We start from the raw sequence: 26,232 nt of genomic DNA on the forward strand, positions 1-26,232 counted from the left end.
AGTTTACCTGGCATCCACTGCTGCTCCGCAGATGAAGCTGCCCACAACCCAGACGGAGGCAGGAAGCAGCTGTGCCTCAGGCGACCTGAGCGAGACAGGGACAGCCTCCTGAGGCAGGTAACAGGCTGGGGCCTGACAGGCAGTGGCAGGTAGGCGAGGGGATGGGCTACAGTTAGGGGTGGGCTTGGCACGCATGGATGGGTCCTTGGACACAGAGAGCCTAGATTAAGGGTGGGGAACCTTTCCTTCTGCCAAGGGCCATTGGATACTTAGAACATCACTCACGGGCCATACAGAATTATCAACTTTAAAATTCGCCAATAACTTTGATCAAACATTTCATTAATTCGTCCCTAAGGCCTTGTCAGGGCCAGAGCAAATGATTTCTTGGGCCTTATAGATCCTGCAGGCCAGATGTTCCCCACTCCTGGCTGAACCTGTTTCATTACCTTCACTCTGACCAGGTATTAGTCATTACCAACTCTATTCCTGGAATGTGGTTGGTTATTTGCACCATAGCACTAATGGGGAAGGAGAGGGGGAAGAAATGCTGTATAATAGTGACCTTTAAAGAGCAAAAAGTTTTAAATTTTGATGATGTATTTTCTTCTATAGTACCTACTTTTTTGCCATGTGTAAGAAATCTGTACCAAACATAAAGACACTACGTTTTGTCCTGTTTTCTTCTAGGAGTTTCATATTTTTAGATTTTACATTTAGTCCTATGACACATCATGAGTTAAATCTGATATACTCTTGGTGCTGGAGGGTTTTTAATATAGCCAGTTGTTCCAACACAATCTGTTGAAAGGTATCCTTCCCTCACTGGAGCTTACCCACTTTTGTGGAAAGCCAAATGACCATATATATATATATATATATATATATACATAGTTCCGTTTCTGCACTCTACAGTACCTTACATCTATTTGTTCATCTTACATCAATACCATACTGTCCTGACTACTATAGCTTTGTGATAAATCTTGAAGTTATGGAGTATTGCTCCTCCAAATTTGTTCTCATTTTTCAAAATTGTTTTGGTTATTGTAGGTCCTTTGCAGTTAAATATAAATTTTGAAACCAGATTTTTCATAAATTTACCAAAACAAAACAAGCCTATTCGGACTTTGGTTGAGATTGCATTGTATTAAATCCCTAAATCAATTTGCAGGTAACTGACATCTTAAGAATATTGTTTCCTATCCATGAACACTATGTGTATCCCATGCAGGTCTTCATGAATTTCTCTCAGCAGTATTTTATAAGTTTCACTGTAGACGTCTTTCATGTCTTTTATTAAGTTTATTCCTAAGGTCTTGATAATTTTAGACATTATTGTACATTGCACTTTCTTAATTTCAATTTCTGATTGTTCAAGAATATAGAAGTATAATTGATTTTTCTATATTTATCTTATATCCTGCAACCATGCTAAACTCACCTAACCCTCTGGTAGACACTCTCAGATTTTATACAAGTCATCTCTGAGAATAGTTTTACACTTGATCTTAGCCAAAAGGCCGAGAAGCAATTCTTCACTTATGGTGCTTTTTCCTTTTTGCTCCACTGCACTGGCTGGAACCTCCTACAAAATGTTCAGAAACAATCGCACTGGTCATCCTTGCACTCAGCTTGTTGGGAGGAATGCATCCATTCGCCATGATGTTTGGTAGAGGATTTATTTATTTATTTATTTATTTATTTATTTATTTATTTATTTATTTATTTATTTTTATTTTTTTCTATGTCTTTTTTTTTAAATTAAATCTTTATTGTTCAGATTATTACATTAGTTACTCTTTCTTCCCACCATAACTCCCCTCCACCCAGTTCCCACCCCACCCTCCACCCTCACTCCCCACCCACTGTCCTCATCCATAGGTGCACGATTATTGTCCAATCTCTTCCCTCACCGCACACCCCTTCTCTCCTCCCCCAAGAATAGTCAGTCCATTCCCTTTCTATGTCCCTGATTCTATTACAATCACCAGTTCATACTGTTCATCAGATTATTTATTCACTTGATTTTTAGATTCACTTGTTGATAGATGTGTATCTGTTGTTCATAATTTGTATCTTTACCTTTTTCTTCTTCTTCCTCTTCTTAAAGGATACCTTTCAGCATTTCATATAATACTGGTTTGGTGGTGATGAACTCCTTTAGCTTTTCCTTATCTGTGAAGCTCTTTATCTGACCTTCAATTCTGAATGATAGCTTTGCTGGATAAAGTAGTCTTGGTTGTAGGTTCTTGGTATTCATCACTTTGAATATTTCTTGCCACTCCCTTCTGGCCTGCAAAGTTTCTGTTGAGAAATCAGCTGACAGTCGTATGGGTATTCCCTTGTAGGTAACTGAGATTTTTTCTCTTGCTGCTTTTAAGATTCTCTCTTTGTCTTTTGCTCTTGGCATTTTAATGATGATGTGTCTTGGTGTGGTCCTCTTTGGATTCCTTTTGTTTGGGGTTCTCTGTGCTTCCTGGACTTGTAAGTCTATTTCTTTCACCAGGTAGGGGAAGTTTTCTGTCATTATTTCTTCAAAGAGGTTTTCAATATCTTGCTCTCTCTCTTCTTCTGGCACACCTATAATTCAGATGTTGGTATGCTTGAAGTTGTCCCAGAGGCTCCTTACACTATCTTCGTATTTTTGGATTCTTTTTTCATTATGCTTTTCCGGTTGGGTGTTTTTTGCTTCTTCGTATTTCAAATCTTTGACTTGATTCTTGCGATCCTCTGGTCTGCTGTTGGAAGTCTGTATAATGTTCTTCATTTCAGTCAGTGTATGCTTAATTTCTAGCTGGTCCTTTATCACAACATCGATGGTCTCATTAGATTTCTTGAGGATCTCACTACATTTATCGGCGGTCTCACCAGTCTTCTTGAAGATCTCACTACATTTATCGGCGGTCTCACCAGTCTTTTCGAGGGCCTTATTAAGTTTATCAGCGGCTCCTAGACAGTTCTTTAAAGACCTTAAAAGTGTGGTTTTGAACTCTATATCCAGTATTTTGCTTTCCTCCAATTCTGTCGTTTGTGTCCTGTTTCTTTGTCTCGGCATTTTTTATGCTTCACTGTGTTGATAGAGTGCCTTTCTGTGCTAAGTGTCCCAATTACCTGAGGTAGACACTCTTGGTGCACCCCCTTGTGGGCTTTGTGCACAGTCTTGTTGTAATTAAGCCTTGATTGTTGTAGTTATCACTGTGAGGAATTGACCTCCAGGCCAATTGACTGTGAGAATCAGCTGTGTGTGCAGTGGGATAACTTCTGTGCTGGAGACACCCCTCTGGGGCTAGACTTGCTTTGATGGGGCTTTGGTGCTCACTGAGTCTGCCCCCTGAGTGTGTCCTTTATGGTTCCACGGAGCTGCAAACTAGATGGTCCCACTAGGACCTCTGGGCTTCCTGGCTCCTGGATCTCTAGGGAGGTGCTAATCTAGCCTTTGCCTGAGGCTATCCAGCAAAAATCTCCCTGCAGGGCTTGGGCGGGGCAGGTCCCATGGGATCAACAGGGTGGGGTTAGCAATTATGGCTGCTCTGAGTCTTGCCCTCAGAGGCTCTGCTTCTCAGTGTCCCAGTAATCGCTGCAAGCCCCACGGAGAGAAAGCTGCCCTTAGGGTTCTGAGCAATGCCAGACAGTCCTGCTTCTCCCGTATGAGTCTGGGTCCCTAGAGACTCGCCCAGAACTGGAGCTCAGAGCCTGAGACTCCCTCCCGATTGAAAATGACAACCACGCCCTCAGCTGCCAGCCCGCTCTGCATACACTCCGCACCTTAGTATTTTACTTCAGCACGGCGCCTCCTCTGAGTCTCGGTATGTTTTTCTCTTTCCTCCTAGTTGTAGAACTTCCACTCAGCCAGCCTTCCTGTGGTTCTGGATGATGTCCATTCCGACTTTTAGTTGTATTTTTGAAGTGGTTGTTCGAGGCAGCAAACTCCAGTGTTTACCTATGCCGCCATCTTGGTTTCTCCACTGAGGATTTTTTTAAATGAGCTTTAACAAACCAAAGAAATTCTCTTTAAATTTTAATTTTCCTAGAGTTTTTATCATGAATTAGTGAATTGTCAAACCCATCTTCAGCATCTGTTAATCACATGGTTTTCCTCATGTATTAATATGGTACATTGTATTATTTGACTTTCAAATGTCCAATCCATATTATTGAGATAAACTTATTTGAGTCAGATGTATTATCCCTTATAATGTAGAATCACATTGGCTTTGACTTGCTAGAAATTTGTTTGAAATTGTTATGTTGATGTTCATGAAGAATAACTGTCTGGTTTAGGGATCCCAACAATGTTGGTTGGCCTCATAGATGGAGTGGAAAGTATTTTTTTCTCTTCAATTTCCTGGGAGAGGTAGTGTAGAATGGTATTATTTCTTCCTTGAATAAATGGTAACATTTACCACAAAAATGATTTAGCCTAGAGCAGTGGTGGGCAAACTGCGATTCGCGAGCCACATGTGGCTCATTGGCTCCTTGAGTGTGGTTCTTCCACAAAATACCACGTGCGGGCGCGCATGTACAGTGTGATTGAAACTTCGTGGCCCATGCACAGAAGTCGATATTTTGTGGAAGAGCCACACTCAAGGGGCCAAAGAGCTGCATGTGGCTCTCCAGGCACAGTTTGCTGGCCCTTGGCCTAGAGTATTCTTTGTGAGATTTTAAACTACAAATTCAATATCATAAATAGGCCTAGTTAGGTTTTTTGTTTCTTCCTGAGTGAACTATGATATTTTGTACCTTCCAAGGAATTTGTGCTCATTTCATCTACATTTAAAATGTATTGCCATAGTTGTTCCTAACATTTGTAGAGTCTGTAGTGGTTTTACCTCCATCATTCTTGGCATTGGTCACTTCTTTCTCTTTATCCTGTTCAGTGTAGACAGGTGTATGATTTGTTTTTGAGCTTCTCAAAGAACCAGCTTTCAGGTTAAATGTTTTCTATTACTTTTTCCAATGTTATTGATCTCTGCCCTACCTTTGTTATTTCCCTTCTTCTGCTTATACTTTTACTAGGGGCCCGGTGCACGAAATTCGTGCACTGGGTGTGGGGGGGGGGGCGGGGGGGAGTGTCCCTCAGCCCAGCCTGCCCCCTCTCACATACTGGGAAGCCCTCAGGCATTGACCCCCATCACCCTCCAATCGCAGGATCGGCCCCTTGCCCAGGCCTGACGCCTCTGGCCTAGGCGTCCGGCCCGGGCAGCGGGGAGCCACAGCTGCAGTGGCCCCGCGATCATGGGCTTCGCTTTAGGCCCAGGCAAGGGACCCCTAGCTCCCGGGACTGCCAGCTTCGACCGTGCCCAGCTCCCATCACTGGCTCCACCCCTACTTCCTGCTATCACTGGCCAGGGTGGAAAAGGCACCTGATTCTCCGATCATGGCTGGGGGGCAGGGCAAAGGCGGCCCCAGGGCCGCCTTTGCCCTGCCCCCCAGCTCTTAGCTCCCCCCTGGGTTTCTGATCACTGTCAGTGGCAGGGGGCTTCTTCCTGCTTTCCTTTTCGCCTCCCTGCATTGTGCCTACATATGCAAATTAACCGCCATCTTGTTGGCAGTTAACTGCCAATCTTAGTTGTCAGTTAATTTGCATATAGCCCTGATTAGCCAATGAAAAGGGTATCGTCGTACGCCAATTACCGTTTTTCTCTTTTATTAGTATAGATTAGAGGCCTGGCCACAAATTCAAGCACAGGTGGGGTCCTGATGGGGGAGGGAACGGTGGAGGTTTGCGGGCCAGCCCTGCCGCTGATCGAGGTGTGGGTGGCTGATCTGTGGTGAGTCCAGCAGTGGTGGTGGGGGGCGGGGGGGTGAGGGGAGAGGGCCCCTACAAAACTGCCTCTGCTAGCACCTTGACCTTGGAGTTCCCAGTCTCAGTAAATGTTTGCTTCAGCCACCTGGTCTATGTACCTACTCAGGCAGCCTGAGCGCACTGGCACAGTATGTACAGTCTGTATCCACTCAGAACTCTGTGTTTATCACGCTTAGACATTTAAAAGTTTTAAGAGTTTTCATCTGAGGTCCCATTTACCTTCAACTCAGCGACTTTCACAGGGCAGAGCCTTCAGGGCTCCATCACAATGTCCACACCAACTGCGAAGGGACAGACGCCTCTGCAAATGGCCAGGGTCAAGCAGGAGCAAAGGACACTTCCTGAAGGCCTCAGAGCCCCAGGACTGCAAGGCCCAGGAGTTCTCACTAAGGAACTGTGTGAATGTGAGTCAGTGTGTGTGCACGTGTGTGTGAATGTGCATGTGAGTGTGTGTGCACGTGTGTGTGAATGTGTGTGCGCATGCATATATGTGTGCGTGTGTGTGCATGTGCGTTGGGTAAGCTATAAGCCAGTGATGGCGAACCTATGACACGCGTGTCAGAGGTGACACACTCATTTTTTTTGGGTTGATTTTTCTTTGTTAAATGGCATTAAAATATATAAAATAAATATCAAAAATATAAGTCTTTGTTTTACTATGGTTGCAAATATCAAAAAATTTCTCTATGTGACACGGCACCAGAGTTAAGTTAGGGTTTTTCAAAATGCTGACACGCCAAGCTCACAAGGTTCGCCATCACTGCTATAAGCTGCGGGTGTGGGGAAAGGGTCCTTTGCCTGGGCCTGGTGGTGTCAGGGCCCAAGGGATGTTCTGGAGAAGTGGGAGGGCGTTCAAGCCAGGATGCAGCCCTGCACTGCCCGAGTCCCCTCTCTCACTGCTCTGCTCCCTCCCCGCACCTCAGGTCAGGAAGAGAGAGAGCACCCAGAGGGGAGCCCGGCCCTGGGGAGAGGGCGCAGCGTGCACGTGAGGACATGGGTGGGTCCTGGAGTCTGAGCGCCTGTCCTTGGCCCAGAGGGCCCGGGGGGGGGGGGGGCGGGGGCGGGGGAAGGGGAGGGAGGAGGACACCATCCCAGGGACAGGGTCCTGTTGGGCTTCGATGCTCAGGCGCAGAGCACCCTGCAGCTCCCAAGTCTCAGCCCTGAGTTCTGTACTGAATGCCCCTGTCCCCGCTGTGAGCAGCGCAGTGTGAGGGGCATCTCCTGAGGTCCCCATTTGGTCAGTAACCAGAGAGCCTTGGTGTTGCAGGCGCTTTATTGGAATGAGCATGTGGGGGGGAGATTTCAACAATTGTCTTGCAGTTTCAGGACCAAAAGGCACAGAGGGGAGCTACACTGTGGGTTCTGCCATGAGAGTCGCTGTCGGGCCATTCTGTCGTCAGAGGGAAGGTCATGTGGGTCAGTAGGAGGCACACAGACTACTGTCGTAGATTTTGTCCTGGAAACAGACAGAGAAGCACTCACACCCCCTCTCCCACAGAGGCCGTCTTGGAGCATAGACGTGGCCTCTCCTTGTTTCCCGGCTGTGTCCGCACCCACGGAGAGAAGCGGGCTGGCTTCAGCCAGAATTCTCTCCTTGTCTGTCGCTCAGGAGGCCCGTCCTGATGCCAAGGACACGCGGCTTCCAGACCCTGTCCCGCCGGGGCCCTGGGAGCCTTTCCCTGCGCGTTTCCTCTGCTGTGAAAGAGGCCTCCCCTGCACCCGCTGTGCTGCCCCTTCTCCGTGTCTCAGCCCAGCAGGAGCCCGTGTGCATCTGGGGGCCGCGGGCCTCCCCCTGAGCCTGCCACGTGCCTGTGGCCACAGAACTGAGGAGACGCCCCATCGAGGGGTTTGTCTAACCTCCGTTTGCAAAGAGAAAGGCCGTCACCTGCCATGAAGGGGCTGCGCATGGCTTCAGGTGTGATTGTGGTCAATGCCTGTCCCGTAAATAGGACCCTGTCACCCTTTTCAATGGACAGGTTAGTTGTGTTAAGGTCCCAACATCCAGGGCCTCCTCCTGTCGCTCACCTGCAGCCCCGGGCCCTGAACGTCTCCCCCTCCCCGACCCTCCCCTGGAAGCCACGCTCTGCCTGTTCCTCAGAGACTGGCCCTGCACACGTCACAACATGTGTCCTTTCCTGACGGCTTATTTTTATCATGGTTCCTGCAGATTCCCCAGCTTGTCAGACACCTGTGTCAGAAAGCTCCTAGTTATGCAGATGTTTATGTCTCTGCTGGGGCAATATTTCTCTGTTGCTGCCTGGACTGTTTGCAATGGGCCGTTTGGGTAGGGAATGAATACCAGGAAAGTCTTAACCATATCTGTTCTAAATAGAAAGAAGGTCTCCTTGCTTATACTGACCTTTGTTTTCAACAATTCCACCAGCCATGGCGGGTTCATAGCCAAGGTGTCCACCTGTCACTCATGGGGCCTTCCTTCATGCCCAGGACGTTCAACCACTTATTCTAGCAAACGTGGGTGCTCCAAAGGGCACTGGGAATCGCGTTCCTGAGAGGCGGGATCTGCCTGACATGTAGCTGTCTGCTCTCTTTAGGAAATTCTGTAAAACGCTTTCCTATTTGTGTTTATCACTCATCAACGTGAGGGTCCTCTTGGGAATCAGATGTTCTGGGGCTGAGGGGTAGGCAAGCCTTTACCCAAACTCTCCCCCCCTCGTGGCCTTTCTCCTGTGTCACTCACTACAGACTCCACCACGTGAGCAGGCAAACCAGCCCCTGCCCCTGGCATGGCTTTCTGGATGTCAGCACCCACGTTCACTGAGGTTACATGAAGCATGACCAACACTTGCTGTTAAGAAGTTAGTAGCAAACTGAGGGCCCGCGTGTCCCTGGCCAGTGCTTCAAGGGCAGGTAGGAAGAAACCAACATTACCATCATGTCGCGGAAAGTGCTCAGAGTTCTGTTACTCTGCTTGAGAAAGCACTGCTTAAATTCCCTGAGGTACTGTTCAGTGTTATCACCCGGTATGAACCCTTCAAGACCTTCGATGTATTGATCCTCTGTCACCGAAGGATCAAGGGTGTTATCAATCATGTCCTCCATCGATGCGCAGCCAGAACCTGGGAAGGAAGCACACAAAGCCAGGCTCAGTTCCAGAGGACCAGCTCCTTGCTGGGCGTAACCATGACGATTGTCATCTTCTTACCTCCCAGTAGAGACAGACATTCAGAGAGATTATGGGCAATGGTCCGAGTCCTCAAATCCAAACTCGGGGTCTTGGATTTTCTCTGAGCAGCAAGACATCTGCCTCCGTGTCCCCCCTCCCGCACACAACACCCCCCAGCTCCCTGGCTTCCACAGCCCACAGAGCCAAACACGATGGAGCCATGAGGAATGAAGACACCAGAGAAAGGAGGGGCTCTGGCCTGGGGCTTGGGGAGCAGGAGGTCCGCCACAGGGGCCCTGACACCAACCCTCCCCCAAGGCCTGGCCCTGGAAACACTCACCGGCATAGCAGGAAAGGGGGAGGGCGCTCAGCATGAGGACCACCACCAGCTTCATGGCTCAGGCGCTGCTGTTGGCTGGTCACTGGACGTGGCAGGGAAGAAGGTCTCACTTTGGAGGTGAGAGCCCAGACTCCTCCTTTTATTCTCCTGGCGGCCACTTAATCCCTCCCACAGATGATGGAATGAGTCACGGGATGAACCTGGCATTGGGCCCAGAAAAGACAGGAGAATCATCTAGAACCAAACCCGCCCGTGGTCTGTTTGTAGAAACCAAGGAAACAGAGCTTTCAAAAAAGCTGAGAATTTTCAGAACTGCAGTCATGGTAATGACATTAGATGAAATTCATGCTGAAGTGCTTGCGAAATAAGAAGGTAAATTACAGCACTGTGAGTCTGTGTTGTCATTCTTGTGTTTTCATTCTGTGGTCCTCATTACCTCTTCCTCCTCCTCCAGCTCATCCTACCCTTCCACGTGCCTCCTCCCCTCCCCTTCTCCCTCCACCGCACTTACTCCTCTTTTTCCTCTTTGCCTTCTGTGCCTCCTCCTTCACCAGTCACCTGGGCTGGGGGCCATACCACCCAGCACCTGTGGAGGGCAGGCTTTCCTCGCCCATAGACTGAGGCAGCTGCCTCTGCTGGACAATGGCAATAGCTTCTCGCCTTGATTGAAGGTTGTTTGTACAAAGACGATCTCATTAGTTAAGCCAATTTTATAAATTTGGTTATAAATGTAGAGTTACATTTTGTTCAGTTTTGTTAGCTTGAGGGTTTTTCTTCCACTGATTCAGTAGATGATGGGAGAAGGAGAATTACTGATGCTTAAGGGAGGCAGAGCTGGAAGGTGGGGTGATATCTGGGTGCGTGCTGAAGTGGATTTGCATCTTGGATGCCACCGCTACCATGAAGTGTCCTTGGATTAGATAGTGCTGGCTGTGCCCGGCTTCCGTTTCTACAATGAGCATAAATGACACCAAGGCTGCTTTTGTAAGAATGTCAGACACTCCATGTAGAAGCCTGGCACAGGGCTTAGAAAGGGTAATCATGACTAAATCAGAGGTTTTATCCACACATCTATGCATATATACATACATACATACATTCATCCATAATTAATCTATCTATCCACCTATCATCCATGCATCCATCCTTCCAGCCATCCATTCAAACATCCATTCATCCATCCATTCAACTATTCAGTCATCCATCCATCTGTCTGTTCAAACATCATTCTATTTGTCCATCCACCCACCCATCTATCCATCCAACCATTCATCCATCCATCCATCTATGCATCCATCCATTCCTTTAATCATCCATGTTCATAACAGTCATCATTCTCCTAAGACTGGGCCCTGTGCTTCCTGTCACAGATCCAGCTGTACAGACAAGGTGGACCAAGACCTTGCCCCTGTGCAGCTTACCTCTAACTGGAGTCAACAAACAAGCTTTCCTTAAATATGAGATAAAGGAAAGTGATTGTGTCGTGAACAACAGAAACCACTAGGGCAGCCTCCTGCGAGGAGGTCCCGGCGGGCGATCCCTCCAGGACTGTTTATGTGTGTGACATTTCCTGCATCAGTGACAGTGACTCCAAGGGACCTTCTGGGGAAGCCTGTTCCAGGAGAGGCAACAGCACGTACAGAGGCCCTGAGTGCAGATGGCACTCGGCAAGGGAAGGGAAGCATGGAGAGTGTGCCTCTCGGTGTCAGACAGGGGCAGGCCACCTCATAAGATAGAAAACACACATCAGTTTAAGCAGTGACTGTATAAAGGAACAAGACAGCCCACGTGGCTTAGAGTAAAGAAAAGAAATGGATGAGAGAGAGCCTGAGAGATGAGCCAATAGTTAATGACCCGTGAATGCATTGTCCTCTGTGTGGATGATTTGGGACTCATTTCTTTCCATCATTCAGCGGCATCCTACGTTTCCAAGCACAATATTGGTTTAGGAAGAAGCTAGGGATAAAGAAGGTTGTGTTCTTATGTGCACACCTTCTCCCAGTTGACCATTGTTGACCATCATTCCAAAGGCACCAGAATGACATCATGATGGAATGGGAGACTTTCTCCTTGAACAGGACTCAGAGAGGACTCTGCTGGTGTCCCCGTGGTTAGGGACCGGCCCTGTTGTCTGCTGGACATTGGGCCCCATAGCAACAGCAACCCCATGTCATGTACAATAAAGGCTGTGTTTCTTTACTTCCATGTTTTCCCCAGAGCCCCCGATGACCATTCTCAGGTATGTCACTACAACTGAGCTCAGAAGAGACTCCTTTAAAAGAAGTGTTCACAAGCAGAAATAGATAAAACAAAAGGTGTGAATGCTTGTATTGCTGGCCTGATGGTTTCTGCTCCCAAAGGTCCTTTGACTCAGGTCCCCAAATTAAGTTCAGAAACTGGAGCACTGACGTAAACTTTGGTTTCAGTGTTGGTGTGACATTTCCAGGGCACCTGCTATGACAGACCCTGCTGTAGAGGTGAGCTCCTTAGTCAGAGGGGGGACATAAACATGGGGTTAGAATTATATTGGACAAGTAATCAGGCTCAACCAAGACCTAAGATACACGCACACTACTATTCTTTATTTGAGGTCTTGCCATACTTAATAAAAGTAATAACATTCAGTGAGAGCTATTGTTATTCTCAGTGATTCACTGAAAATAAAATGGATACAAGGATCATTAGAGTATATGATCATGAATTTTTCATTCATTGTAAGTTACAGTGGGGCCTTGACTTACCAGTGTCGCGACTAACGAGTTTTTCGAGATACCAGCTGTCTCTCGGCCGATTTTTTGCTTTGAGTTGACAGCGTAATTTGAGTTAACGAGCTCCTTAACGAGCTCCGTCACAGAACGAATTAAACACGTAAGTCAAGGCCCCACTGTAGTTGAAGAAATTAGCTCTACAGTATTTGGACACAAGAAACTTTCTACTTTACCTTCTCACTGATTCTGTAAATCTGGCTCTGCCCTCACTTCCAGGGCTGTTGAGACACTAGCCTCCAGGATGTTCTTGGAGGTGAACCTCTTCTTCCTTCAGGTCATGCCAACATCTAGAAGTTGCTTGGGAGGTACTTTCCCAGGACGAAATTCAGGACAGGCTCTGTTCCTAGGGACATCTTGATGGCAGTGAGCTGTTTGTTGATCTTGTTTTCCAGGCCTAGAGCAGGCGCCTCCCGTGCCCATAGCCAAGCCGGCTGTGGGGTTCTCACAGGGGGTCCCCTTGTACAGTGGGAAGAGGCCTGGGCTTGTTGTGAGGCCTGAATTAGTTACAGCCCGTATGTCGTCAGAACAGGGCTGGGCACAGAGTAAGTGCTATCTACACATCAGCTGCCAGCAATTAATTTATAAACCTGAAAGGCTGTTCTGTTAAACCCTGGTGGCCTATAAGGACCACTACAGACCGTGGAACTTTCTGCTGCACTCCATCCTCTAAGAGATCCAGAGATAATCATGTTCAGATACGAGGGAAAAGGTCAAAGTTGAAAATTAAGCTCTATATTTTGATCCATTCTTACCTGATATTTTTCTGACTCCGTGAAAGAGTTTCATTGAGATCTAGTTTATGCAGATCTTCTCTTTGAACATAGTCTACATAACGTTGGTCTATTAACCTTCTCAATATCCAGCTGCTACCTGTGTTACTTACTTCCAGGTTCAGTAAAACATGAGTGGCCAGTAATGGTACATCACTTACTCCCTGCAGAGCACTGGTGACCACTTCTCTTTGTCTTCACAGCAACAGCCCAGTGAGTAGAGTGATGATGAAAACAGTGTCCAAACGGGGGCACTTCTGACGGGAGAAGAGGTCACTGAATGGGGGGAATGCCAGGGCAGCAGCACAGACCAGGGTCCTCCTGAGCAACTGAGGTGAGTGGTCTCCCTCCCATGAGGTAGGGCTACCATTTCCCCCAGCTGCACACAGTGGGACAACAGAGGTCAAGTCCCTTGACCAAGGGCACGCAGATAGTGGGGGAAGGGTGGCAGAGCCAGGTAAGGATGCAGGTGTCCTGATATCAGAGACAGGCCTCCTTCGTGTGACTCTTATGGCCCCTCACGTTATGACTCAGATGGAGTCCTGTGCCCTGGACTTGCCCAACTGCCCTGTGTGGGCTCCAGGTAGATGTCTGAGCAGGCCCCACAGTTTTCTCCTCGTGGCCTTGGCTCCAGGTGAAGTCTCCTCCACCGTCCTTGCCTGAGTCCCTTCAGCTGGAAACTCTTTATTTATTCCCGGTGCCACAGCACAGACAGCCCATTTCTTGTTTTGGATGGTGGCCTTGAATCTCTAGGGATCCCCTTCCCAAGACCCCGTGGCTTCTGGGTGTATCTTTCTCCAGGTGACCAGGACCTGACGCCATGGCCCTTTCCTCCACGTTGAGCCCCTGGAGGTCATGCCCTGCACTTTTCTGGTTTTTGAGTGACAACAGTGATACAGTAGGTGTCTAATTAGGTGTGTAACTTCCTTAAGGAACAGGATTTGCAATTCTAGAAAGAATTCTCTGACTACATAACATGTTTACTTCTTCAGTCGATTTAGACAGAGACTTGCATTTTAACTGGAAACTGTAATAAAGGCAAGGCTCCTACCCAACACTAAACCCAGGCATCAGCCTGACATCCTGGTGCTAACACCGAGTTCTTTGTGTTTCCGGAGAGAACTGTGGCATCACCATAGGTAGGACCAGGTCAGGAGAGCAAGAAGTTGGAGCTCTGACATCCAGGCCCTGGGCCACCTCTGTCCTCCTGTTCCCTATCAGTAAACATTAGCTTGATCCCATGGAACCCGGATCCATCTAATGCCTGGCGACAGGGACCCGGATGTGGAAGCCGATTCAGGATCAGGTGTTGCCTCCAGCCAGTTCCCCTTGGCTCCTTCACGAAAACCCTGAGCTTTACATAAGTTGATGTTTCCACGAATCGTGTGGTTAAATATTTAATCCCCACACACTTGTGACAGCCCACAGGGCCCATTTGATTGCTACACCATTATCTTCTCATTCTGTTAGTAATTTTCCCTCCAGCTCATGCCGGAATTTCCTGCAAACCATAGGCCTCCAGAGTGGGAACCCCTGGCCCTTAGGGGCATGGCAAGGGGATTCTGAGAGGTCTAAGGATACTTCTTTGCAATGCCAGAACCGCAACTCTTTCCTGGGGCTGATTTTCCCCCTCCTTGTGCCCACCCTCGAGGACATTTGTCCGTGTTTAGAGATATCTTTGCACCCTCACAGGTGGGTGGTGTGCTATTGGCATCCAATGGGTGAGACCAGGTTTGTTGCTCAATGGTACGCAGTGCTCAGGGCATCCACCCAGAAAAGAACTCTTCTATATCCAATGGCACTAGAGCCATGGCTGAGACACCCAGTGATAGAGAAATGTCTGGAAGCCTTTGCCTTGAGGTGGCCTCACATTCAGTGGACAGTGAGTGGACCCTTAGTGCAGCCTTAGGCCGACGCCCGTGTGTTCAGCTCAGAGCTCAGCTTCAAGGTGGTGACTTCCCCTGGCTTGTCCTCACTCCTGGAGGGCCTCACTTTCTCCTGTCTGTCATCCTCATGGATTTTATCTTTCAAGATCCAACTCAGTCCTCACCTCCTCACAGAGCTTCTCTTCCTGGAGAATGCGAGCTCGTAAGGCCTGGTCTTCCTTGAATATCTATAGACCTTTAATTACTACGATAGAATCTCATGCTAGTGTTACACCTCATATCTCCCTTCTCTTCCCTGTCTTAGGTCTTGTCATTTAACATGTTAATTGATTCCTTAAGGAAATCAATTAATCCTTTCAACAAAAGACGTCACGTTTCTCCTAAGTTTGGTTCAATGTAGAAGCCAAGTTATATGAAATGATTTGCAGCATTTTATCCTTTTTTTTTTTTTTGCCAAATTTTGTCCTCAAGCATTGTTTGCTCTTTTTCTTCACTCCTGACATTCCTTTGCATTTCTGTCTTACAACTTCCTGTAATTTTATACATTTTTATTTGGAAACTAGTACCCCAGTGCACAGATTCGTGCACATTGAAAGGAAATTAATTGGAAGGTGAATGGTTGGGCTGGACTGGGCGAGATGGGCCGGACATGCCCTGGAGCCAACCTCCCAATGTCCCTACCCGGCTCAATGGAAAACTTTTGGGTGAGTGTTCTCTCTGGCAGATGGGGTCCCTCAGGCTGGCCTGCGGGGATGGGGCCGAAATTGGCTCTTCGACATCTCCCAAGGGTCCCAGATTGAGAGAGGGCAGTTCTCAGGTGATGCACCCTGGAATTTGGCTTCCTCCTCTGGTTCTGGGGTGCATACCTGAGATCTGCTGCTGCCAAGTCACCACAGCTCGGTAGCTCCTGTGTTGAGCGTCTGCCTCCCGGTTGTCATTGCGTGTCATAGCTACCAGGTAGAGTGTCAGACGGTTGGGCAATTGGACAGCTGGATGGTTGGATGGTCGCTTAGCCTTTTATATACATATATAATGGTATAGGAGCATTGTTCCATGAAGAAAATATTGAAAGACAACTTCCATGAGAACATTAGCACTGTGTGTTCTGCTGTGGAAATATTTGACTATTTGTGAGGAATACAGATTCAGCATAAGCATCTATGTTACATCCTGTGTTTACTGGATTCCATGCCTTGTTGTTGTTTTTTCATCTACCCCTTTTTTTAAAGAAGACTTTCTCCCCGCCTCTGAGAGAAAGAACATTGCAGATCACACTTTTGAAGAACTTCACTTTGAAATGTTTCTATTTCTCTTTATGCTCAAATGGTAGTTCACTGCATGTAGAATTCTAGTCATATTCAATTATAGGTCAGAGCCTCAGAAGTGTCAGTATTACTTTGTGGCTTCCAGTCTTGTGTGCATTCTGTTTTATTCCCCATCCTTGCCTGTGACTTAGTGTTTCATTCTGAAAGGAACCCCTTTCTTTAAGGCACTGGTCTAAAAAGTCACACGAAGGTGTTTTATTGTGGGGAATGAGTGAGCTATTCCATCTCATATTCTGTTTGTAAATATATTTTATTGATTTCATAGAGGAAGGTAGAGAGAGACAGAAACATCAATGATGACAGACAATCTTTGATCAGCTGCCTCCTACATGCCTTCTACTGGGGATTGAGGCCACAATGCATGTGCCCTGACCAGGAATGGAACTGTGACCTCCTGGTTCACCGGTTGATGGTTCATCACCCGCTGGCTGGGCTCATTTCATATTCTTCACTGTGGGGAGATTTGCTTGATGTATTTCCTTGGTGACTGTCTTTCCACCTGGATCACTCTCATATTGGAATCCTGTTCGTTGGAGCTCCTGAATGGAAGCCTTACCATGCTGTTCTTTTCGCTCACATTTCTGGTCTTTTAGGCCTTTGCTTTGTCTTCCAAATTGTTTATGATTTCCCAGCCATCATGTTTTTATTTTCCCAGAGCACCTTGCTTAACTTTGAATGTTTATTCCCCATGAAGTCCACAGCGAGCACAGGCACCGAGCTTTCTGAAGACCCAGGAAAGGGTCCCTGAAGAGAGAGCTCTTCTCGGCCCAGAGGACTTAGACTAGTCTCAAAGAACACGTACTGATGAATAGCTTGCCTGTGTTCTGTCTCTCTCCTTGTTCATGCCCTCGATACGTCAGAAATGATGGTGGCACCCGGGAGAGAAGAGCAGAAGTAAAGGAGGGAAGGAAAGCAAGGTTCTCACTGGGACACAAGGGGAGGTTGTGATGCCCACACAGGGCTGAAGAGGCTGCTTTCTGAATGCAGACACTGAGTTCCTACTATAGGAATGGAGATTCATTAAAAGTTTGTTTCAAGGAGAAACCAAGATGGCAGCATAGGTAAACACCAGAAATTCCTGCCTCGCACAACCACTTGAAAAATACAACTAAAAGACAAAACAGACATCATCCAGAACCACAGGAATGCTGGCTGAGTTGAAATTCTACAACTAGAAGGAAAGAGAAAAACACACTGAGACTCAGAGGAGGTGCAGAAGTAAACTGTAGAGGTACGGAGGTGCACGCAGAAAGGGCTGGCAACTGAGCACACGGTTGTCTTTTTCAACTGGGAGGGAGTCTCAAGCTCCTGACTGCTCTGAACTCCAGTTCCGGGTGAGTCTCTCAGGACCCAGACTCATACGGGGAGAAACTGGTCTGTCTGGCATCGGTCGGAACTCGAGGGCGGCTTTCTCTCAGAGGTGCTTGCAGCGATTACCACAGGACATGGAGACACGGGGCCTCTTAGAGTTGGACTGAGGAGCAGCCATAGGTGTTTGCCCTGCCCTGTTGATTCCCTGAGACCCTGCCCCACCCAAGCTATGCGCAGAGGCTTTTGCATATGAAAGGCCTGGCCCTTTGCAATCTGAAAATTACCTAACAAACTGCAGCTGGGTCAGAGAGCCCCAGAACTTCCAAAAGAAGGCCCAAGACCCCACAGCAGCTTGCATTGCTTCACAGCTGGGCCTCATTTGGGTACTTCCAAACCCCAAACAAAGAAGAGGAATCTGCAGATCTCTCCATAGCTCATGCTGGGTAGCCTCAGGCAGAGGCTAAATTAGCACCTCCTTAGAGATCCAAGAGCCAGTGTACTCAGTGGTCAGAGTGGGACCATCCAGACTACAACTCCTCAGATCCATAAGGGACACACTCAGGGAGCAGACTCAGTGAGCACCAAAGTCCCACTGAAGCAAGTCTTGCCCCAGAAGGGTGTCTCCAGCACAGAAGTTCTCCCACTGCAGACACAGCTGATTCTCACAGCCAATTGGCCTGGAGGTCAATTCCTCCCAGTGATCCTACAACAATCAAGGCTTAACTACAACAAGACTGTGCACAAAGCTCACAAAGGGGTGCACCAAGAGTGTTTACCTCAGGTAATTGGGGAGGCTGAGCCACTGGGCCCTATAGGACACCTAGCACAGAAAGCCACTTTATCAACACAGGGAAGCATAAAGAATGCAAAGTCAAAGAAACGGGTCACAAATGACAGAAATGGAGGACAGCAAATGACTGGATATAGAGTTCAAAACCACACTTCTAAGGTTTTTCAAAAATTTTCTAGAAACCGCTGATAAATTTAGTGAGACCCTCAAGAAATCTAGTGAGACCCTTGAGGATATGAAAAGGACCAACTAGAAATTAAGCATACACTGACTGAAATAAAAGAATACTATACAGAGTTCCAACAGCAGACTAGAGGATCGCAAGAATCAAGTCAAAGATTTGAAATTAGAAGAATCAATAATCACCCAACTGGAAAAACAAAAATGTGAAGATAGTGTAAGGAGCCTCTGGGACAACTTCAAGCGTACCAACATCTGAATTATAGCGTTGCCAGAAGAAGAGAGAGAGCAAGATATTAAAAACCTATTTGAAGAAATAATGACAGAAAACTTCCCCTACCTGGTGAAAGAAATAGACTTATAAGTCCAGGAAGCACAGAGAACCCCAAACAAAAGGAATCCAAAGAGGACCACACCAAGACACATCATCATTAAAATGCCAAGAGCAAAAGACAAAGAGAGAATCTTAAAAGCAGCAAGGGGAAAAAAAGTTAGTTACCTACAAGGGAGTACCCATGGGACTGTCAGCTGATTTCTCAACAGAAACTATGCAGGCCAGAAGGGAGTGGCAAGAAATATTCAAAGTGATGAATAGCAAGAACCTACAACCAAAATTACTTTTCCCAGCAAAGCTATCATTCAGAACGGAAGGTCAGATAAAGAGCTTCACAGATAAGAAAAAGCTAAAGGAGTTCATCACCACCAAACCAGGATTATATGAAATGCTGAAAGGTATCCTTTAAGAAGAGGAAGAAGAAGAAAAAGGTAAAGATACAAATTATGAACAACAAATGCACATCTATCAACAAGTGAACCTAAAAATCAAGTAAATAAATAATCTGATGAACAGAATAAACTGGTGAATATAATAGAATCAGGGGCATAGAAAGGGAATGGACTGACTATTCTCGAGGGGTGTGGGGATGAAAGGGGTGTGGGGGCTGTGGGAAGAGACTGGACAAAAATCGTACACCTATGGATGAGGACAGTGGGGGGGGGGCGTGGTGGTAAGGGCAGAGAGTGGGGTGGGAACCAGGTGGAGGGGAGCTATAGAGGAAAGAAAGAGGAACAATGATAATAATCTGAACAATAAAGATTTAATTTAAAATTAAAAAAAGAATTAATATCTCCAGCACACACACAAAGTGCTTCAAGTGGGCAGATGCCAAAGCCAGTGCTTTGGGCTGGGAACACTGAGCCGTCACTGAGGGTTAGCAGGTGCAGAGAGGAGACGAGAGGGTGAGGGGAGAGCGCCACCTCGTCCAGGGAGGAGCAGGGAGTTGACAGCAGACATGGCCTGACGTGAGGGTGTATGGGGTGGGATGCAGGCCCTGCTCCCGCTTCCAGGTGTCTTTGCTCCGCCTCTCGGAGCCCTCAGGTGTGGGAGGCTTTCCCTGTGTGTTTGGTAAAACACACACAACACACAATTTACCATTTCACCTTATTTGCGTGTAAAATTCATGGCATTGCTGCATGCACCATCTTTATGTCACCACTGTCCAGTCCAGGTTCACCCCTAACAGGAGCTCCCCCATTAAAGAGTCACCTCCCCTCCCCCAGCCCCGCCTGTACAGCCTGTGGCCCCCTCCCCCTCGGTCAGCAGCTCAGAGGGCAAGGCCTGTGCAGACCTGGGTCTCAGTGGCAGAGCCTGGGAGTGAGGACGGGCCTGCAGCTGCTGGGCTGGCAGAGCCTGAGAACAGGGCTGGGGGAGCCACAGGCAAGGCTGGGAGAGCTAAGAGCAGAGCTAGGGGGCCCGAGGGCAGGGTCCCCAGGCTTCTGCTGTGCTGGAAGCTGCTCACCCTCAGGCACAGCCTAGCTGTCCCCCCAGGTCAGTGGGCCCCACCTTCCAGACACTGGGGGCTGCCCTTCAAGCGGGAGCTGAGGCCTGGGGACCACCTGGCTCTCCTCACATTGATCCCACACCTTGGTCCTAGGCGGGGTGGGGGTATCCCTGCTTCTGAGTCTTCCTGGCGGGTTCTGAGAGGATCTGAGCGAGGTGGCAGGGGCCGTGGGAGCACTTGCTTGGTCCCCATGTCCGGTGGCGGTGACCGCCCTCACCTTCCTGGAGGCCAGTCACCAGGAAATGGGACTGTGACCTTCCCGGACCCCGTCGCCCAGGGGCTGCTGGCTGCTGGCAAACTCTGAGGCAGTTTACAACTCACAGCAATGGGTGATACCATTTGTCCTTCTTACTGTGAATGTAGTCACTGTGTTCTCACAACCACGCTGTGATGCGACTACCACATCACAGAAACACACAGTAACCACAGACGGCTTACTATGCCTGTGTGTGTGCATGTGTCCACTATGGGCATATGTCTCTCTGTATGCATATCTGTCTGTATGTATATGCCTTGCTATGTGCCTGTCTGCCTGTGTGCATGTCTGTGTGCGTGCATGTCAATATGTGTTTTTGTGTGTGTATACACGCGACTGTCATTATGCATGTCTCAGGGGGAGGTCTGTGTGTGTGTAAATATGTGTATCACTGTGAGTGTCGCTAAGTATAAATTGTGTGTCTGTGCACAAAGGTTTATTTTAGGGGTGAGAGAGAGAGAGGGCCCCCTGAGGAGAGGCATGGAATGAACCACACAGAGGAGGTGGTCCCCTGTTCTGTGCAGGGAGCAACGTGGAGACAGAGGGACCCCAGATGCCCACATGCGGGGGTGTGACTCAACGTACCACCTGTGTGAGTGGCATAAAGACAAGGATGGCTGAGCACAGATCCAGGCCGAGCAGGGAGATGGTCAGAGGGTGCAGGGACGGGTCGTGCGAGGCCCTGTGAGCAGCGCCAGTGGGGGCCTTGGCCCTCCCGGCAGGACCCCAGCCTGTGTCTCTCAGGCTGTGGCAAGAGCTCTAGAATCCTGCGTCCACCGAGCACAGGCTATAGACTGAGCACATCATGTGCTTCAGAAAAGAGGCAACTGAGTGTGCGTGTTTCCCGATGTGACACATACACTCACTGTGGCAGCGAGGGGCATCGCTGATAACATGGCACCATTGGCTATGCTCTCAGTCATGTGGGCATCACGTGCCCTTCGTCATGGGAGATGCTGAGGACTAATGAGACGTCGTCTTCCTGGAAACATGGGGGACCATGGCCCCTAGGCCCACGGTCGGCAAACTGCGGCTCGTGAAACACATGCGGCTCTTTGGCCCCTTGAGTGTGGCTCTTCCGAAGCCTTAGGAGTACCCTAATTAAGTTAATAACAATGTACCTACCGATATAGTTTAAGTTTAAAAAGTTTGACACTCAAAAGAAATTCCAGTTGTTGTACTGTTGATGTTTGGCTCTGTTGACTAATGAGTTTGCCGACCACTAGCCTAGGCTCTCAGGTGCAGAAGACGGGCCGGTCCCCCTCCTGTGGGGGTCACTGTGGGGTGGATGCACAGGCACATTGCAGGGAGGGCAGCTCCGACCCCAGGGGACTGGGTAGGAGCCTTGGGCACAAGCGGGGAGGGACGAGGGCAGGACGATGACGATGGCTGTGCATGTGGAAAGGACAGGCTGTGTGAGGGAGGGGGGCCGTGCAGGGAAACGGGGTGGCCCCCAGGTGTCAGGAGTCAGATGGGCGGCAGTGGGGCCATGAGCCCCAAACGTTCCATGCCCTCAGCCCCGGACTTCCCTTTCTTCTCTGTGGGGACTTGGCAGCTGCCATAAAGGTCCGGATTCTGAGTGTGGGCGACACCCTGGGTGCCCTGGGCCTGCTCTCTGCCACCCACATGTGGGGAAGGAGCAGAGGTTTCCCAGGAAGGAGGCGCAGTGACAGCTCAGGGGCCCGGAGCCCACGCAGCCAGACAGGGACTGCGTCCGCCTCCCCGCGGGGAGCCGCCAGGAAGAGCTTCCCCCTGGACTGGCACAGCCAGCAGGGCCTCCGCACCCTGGGGTCTGTGCAGAGGGTGACGGACCGCAGCCTCCTGTCCTGGCCCCTGGGACAGACTGCCCTGACCACAGTGCGCGGCGGGCCTGGCAGCAGCCGCTGGAAAGGAGTCTGAGCTCTCAGGTGTGCGGCTGGCTGAGCGGGCCCCTCGGGGATGGAGGTGCGGGAGCCTGCGTGACTCATGCAGGGCCTGGGCCTGGGAGGCCTGTGCAGAGACGCGGGCCAGGCCCTGAGCCAATGTTCCCCTGTGATCCGTGCCCTCAGGCACCAGGTCACTGCCCATCGGGTCAGCATGATGCTCTGTTGTCACCACCCAAGGCCCCTCATGATGCCCCCACCCAGGGCCAGAGACTGGGATAAAACAAGACAAACAAGACGTGCAGGGCAAGTGATTTATTGAAGCAAGACGTTGAAACCTCTACATTTTCCAGGCAAGTTCAGGGCATCCTTGAAAGCAGGGGCCCTCATAGGTGGGGTTTGTGGAATCTATTCGTTGCACTTGTCCACTAGAGCCTCCTGAAACAGACACAGAGAGAGAAAGGGCCGTCAGTCCCGCTGCCCTGGAGATGCCACGGGCACAGTGTGTGCTCACAACCAAGACGCGAAGCATTGCAACCAGCACAGGCCAGCGGGGCGGCGGGCGGACAGGGTGCAGGTGGGGATTCAATGGTCCCGGTGCAGGCCCAGCAGCAGACACATCAGGGAAGAGCCTTGGTCACGGCCGGACGCAAACGCCAAGGAGACCAGGAGGGGCCTCGGGTTTCTGATGGAGCAGGAGGGGGCCGAGGGGGGCGGAGAGCCCGGGATTTGCTTTCTCTGAGTTCCAGGTCCCAGGACGGGACTGTTCACTCCAGAGTGGACTGAGAGCGGAGGGGTGGAGGGAGAGGCCGCAGGAGGATCTGCCTGCAGAGATCTGCAGCCCTAGGGGGGGACGTGCAACCTGGTGGCACACTGACATGTCCACACTGAGGCCCTGCGCGTGGGGACTCCTGCTTAAAGCCAGACCTCGTTCAGGGGTCAAGGAACTAAGACTCCCGCCCACCAATGGTAATTTCCCCCGGAGAGACAGGGAGGCGGTCAGCTCCCCCTGTGGCTGCAGAGGACAGACTGGGAGGGGACCTGCCCTCTGGCCTGATGGCTGAGGAGGGAGAGGGGGAGGGGACAGGGACTGGGCCTGGCTGTGCAAAAGCTGCCAGAGCCCCGCCTGCCTCCCTCCTCACGGGGCGGGGCCAGCTCCCTGCCTTCCCTGCCTCCCCCTGCACCCCCGCCCCATGGCATTCCCCAGGGACAGTGTCTCCTGCCTCCATTGGGCCCTGGCTGCCCCCCTCAGGACATGTGGGGAACCTGGAGCCCAGGGAGGGGCCTGCAGAGGCTGTGCAGCCTGAGGCTGGCCTAGCGGGTGTCGGGTCACCATCCACCCTTGGCCACGGGCCCCTCTCTCAGAGGTGAGCAGAGGGACCGGTGCCCCCACTTGTGCCCCCCAGAGTTGCACCCTCCTCCCGCCTGGCCATGCAGCTGAGCAGCAGCCTCTAGGCAGAAAGGAGAATAGAGTTACCACAACGTTGTTAATTTTTTTTCTGCCGGAATGGGAGATGCTATTTGTGCAATACTTCACATCCAACACAGCCTGGTAGAAGGATCTCGGTGCGTTCAACTTCAGAAGGGTCCTTGCGAAGCCTAGATTCCTGTTCATGATGAAATTACTCGCTCCTTCTTCAATAACTGGACAGACTTCTGCATTTGCTGGAGCAGAAGAGATAAAAACACATTGGATGTAGGAAAGTCACTTTCCCCCACGCCTCTGTGACCCAAGATCTAGACAGGAACCCCAGGGCCAGATGGCCTCCTCCAGCGACAATGCATCTCCCCCAAGTCCTCACTGGCGCCGGGTCACAGAGCACGCAGCAGAGCCCGGATGGAGCACAGTGACCACCCTGGTCAGTCTCCCCTTTACCAAGTACACCCAGGCCTTCCCAAGGGTCCCCTGCTGTGCCCCAGTCACTGTCCCTGGATTTCAAGGACTCAGCTTTGCCCTCAGTAGAGCCTCACCTGCCTTTGCCTGGCTTCTGGGGGAGGGAGCCGTTAGCCCTCAGTCTTCCCAGGGAAGGGTAGGGTCAGGCCCTGGCAGAGGGCAGAGGGGGACAGTAAATGCGGAGAGGAGGGAGGAACACTCCTCAGGGATGGAGGATGCCCTTGGAGGCTCAGTCTAACACTGGGATCATGTCATGGGAGGGAGAGGGCTCAGCCTTCACCACGGAAGTCTGTGAGTGTCACACCTGACGCTGAGGCCAGACCACCACTGGCTCTTTGGTTCCGCCCTGAGGACAGAACCCCCTGGAGGGGGCGCAGGCACTGGGCTGACTTTCCACCCAGTGGGTTGTGCTGAGACCTGCAGGAACCACTTCCAGGTCTGGATTCTCCATCCCCACCCAAGGCCTCTGCCAGCGCCTGCAGCTGGGACTGTGTCCACCAGGCCTCTCCCACCTGGGAGACAGCTGCTCTGCAGGGAGGTGGAGGGTCAGGTCAGAGGTCACATGGGGAGAGAGGACAGGATTCAGAAAGTCAGATGGAAGAGACTCAAAAGGACTTGGCTCAGCCCCGAGGGTGTGAGGACCCGCCCAGCATTGCAGGCCACTGGCCACCTTCACCGGGAAAAGGGCAGTGGCGGCCCCAGCACTCCCACTGGCTCTGCAAGTCCTGGCTGGGCCCCTGGAGGAGGGGCGGGCCTGTGGGCGCCTGAGCGCCTCTGGGTCTCAGAGCCACGTGGACACTGGCCACTCTGAGCCTCAGGCGGCACTGCTTCTCTTGAATAGAGCCCTCTCCTGCTGGAACATTCTCTGAGTCTGAACCTAGGAGTCCAAGAATCTTGGGCTCACCTGGCACCTAAGAGACTCTGGAGGAGACGGCGGTGAGACCAGGGCGGCCTCGGACCACCTCCTCTCCGCCATCGCCCCAGCTTCTCTCCTGGGCGCTGGGATGCAGGGAGGAGAGGCCTGGGGAGATGCAGCCTGTGTTCCAGGCCACAGCGCTGCAGGGGCAGGACCCTGGCTCACGAGAAGGTGACTCCGTCCTGCTGCTTCTGGGACACAGACCAGGCGGCAGTGGGGCCTCCCACGGGACCGCCCACACTGGCCTGCGGGGGTTTCTGTGGAAGTTCCAGAGCCCCGGATCGGACACCCCGAGTGCTGGGCTTTGGGGGCTGGTCCACAGGGCGCGGGAAAGGTTAGATTCTGACCGTCCCCCCTCCCCATGTAAGTCACCTGGACCGGAGAAGGGCCCTTCCCGCTGATGGTGTCTGAGTGGACGTGACACTCACCGTCAGAGCAGCAAAGGGCCAGCGTGACCAGCAGCAGGGACAGGGCCAGCTTCATGGTTCCTGGCTGAGCGATCAGCTGAGCAAACCGTGAGCGCTGAGGAGCTGGACTGAGCAGCCTGGGAGCCCAGGGCTATTTGTACCCGGGGAGCCGCACTGGTCCTGCCACAGGGGACGGGCAGGTCACAAGGCCTGGCTTCCCGCCACCCTTCCTCACGGTCGGCTGGTGCCATCCATCAGCGTCACAGAGCGGGGACTTGGTCAGAGCGGGACTTGCTGGCACCGGGCACGGCTCCCTCGCCCCCGCCCGAGGCGGGAGGGGCTTCAGCTCCTTCATTGCAGGAGATGAGTGACCCTGAGTGAGCAAGCTCTCAGTGTGGTTGGGCTGCATCTTTAGGGTAAAATGGTGCCCGCTGTGCCAGGGCTGCTTAGGGCAGTGGAGGGAGTCAGTCCATGGTGTCTGCCTCCACAGAGAAAACAGTGCCAAGAGGAGGACCACCCTCCCACTGCCACCTTCCTGCTCGAGCGCCTGTGGAAAAGCCATGCCCAGAACTTCAGATCCATCAACGCCCACGTGTCCTGGTGACGCTTTCACTTGTCGGTTCACAGGTGGAATAGGAGCTGCCCAAGAATCTAACTGGCCACTCTTTAGCGCACAGAGTGATGCTCAACCACTGAGCTGCCCCGGTCAGGCTGTCGCTATTTTCTGCTCATGTTTTCTGTGAACTAAAAGCT

The 26,232-nt window shown here is 50.6% G+C and overlaps 2 protein-coding genes across 4 annotated transcripts in view; both read right to left on the reverse strand.

Annotated features, from left to right (window-relative positions):
- The window catches only part of LOC132241552 (mammaglobin-A-like), a 39,572-nt gene extending 30,143 nt beyond the window's left edge, over positions 1-9,429 (reverse strand). Inside the window, exons 1-3 of one of the 2 annotated variants that reach the window (XM_059710440.1) lie at positions 9,274-9,429; positions 8,699-8,886; positions 7,065-7,265 (exon numbers count right to left, since the gene is read on the reverse strand). In XM_059710440.1, the coding sequence (XP_059566423.1) occupies positions 7,227-7,265; positions 8,699-8,886; positions 9,274-9,328 (282 nt within the window). In that variant the 5' untranslated portion in view covers positions 9,329-9,429 and the 3' untranslated portion in view covers positions 7,065-7,226. Of the gene's footprint in view, positions 1-7,064; positions 7,266-8,698; positions 8,887-9,273 lie in introns of those variants that run through there. The other variant, XM_059710441.1, reaches the window with a different exon arrangement.
- Positions 1-25,652, reverse strand: part of LOC132241555 (secretoglobin family 1D member 2-like) — a 70,150-nt gene extending 44,498 nt beyond the window's left edge. Inside the window, exons 1-3 of one of the 2 annotated variants that reach the window (XM_059710446.1) lie at positions 25,501-25,652; positions 23,740-23,927; positions 22,563-22,700 (exon numbers count right to left, since the gene is read on the reverse strand). In XM_059710446.1, the coding sequence (XP_059566429.1) occupies positions 22,671-22,700; positions 23,740-23,927; positions 25,501-25,555 (273 nt within the window). In that variant the 5' untranslated portion in view covers positions 25,556-25,652 and the 3' untranslated portion in view covers positions 22,563-22,670. Of the gene's footprint in view, positions 1-22,562; positions 22,701-23,739; positions 23,928-25,500 lie in introns of those variants that run through there. The other variant, XM_059710447.1, reaches the window with a different exon arrangement.
- Between the last annotated feature and the right edge of the window lie 580 nt (positions 25,653-26,232).

Source organism: Myotis daubentonii, chromosome 9, assembly GCF_963259705.1.
Source record: "Myotis daubentonii chromosome 9, mMyoDau2.1, whole genome shotgun sequence".
NCBI lineage: Eukaryota > Metazoa > Chordata > Mammalia > Chiroptera > Vespertilionidae > Myotis > Myotis daubentonii.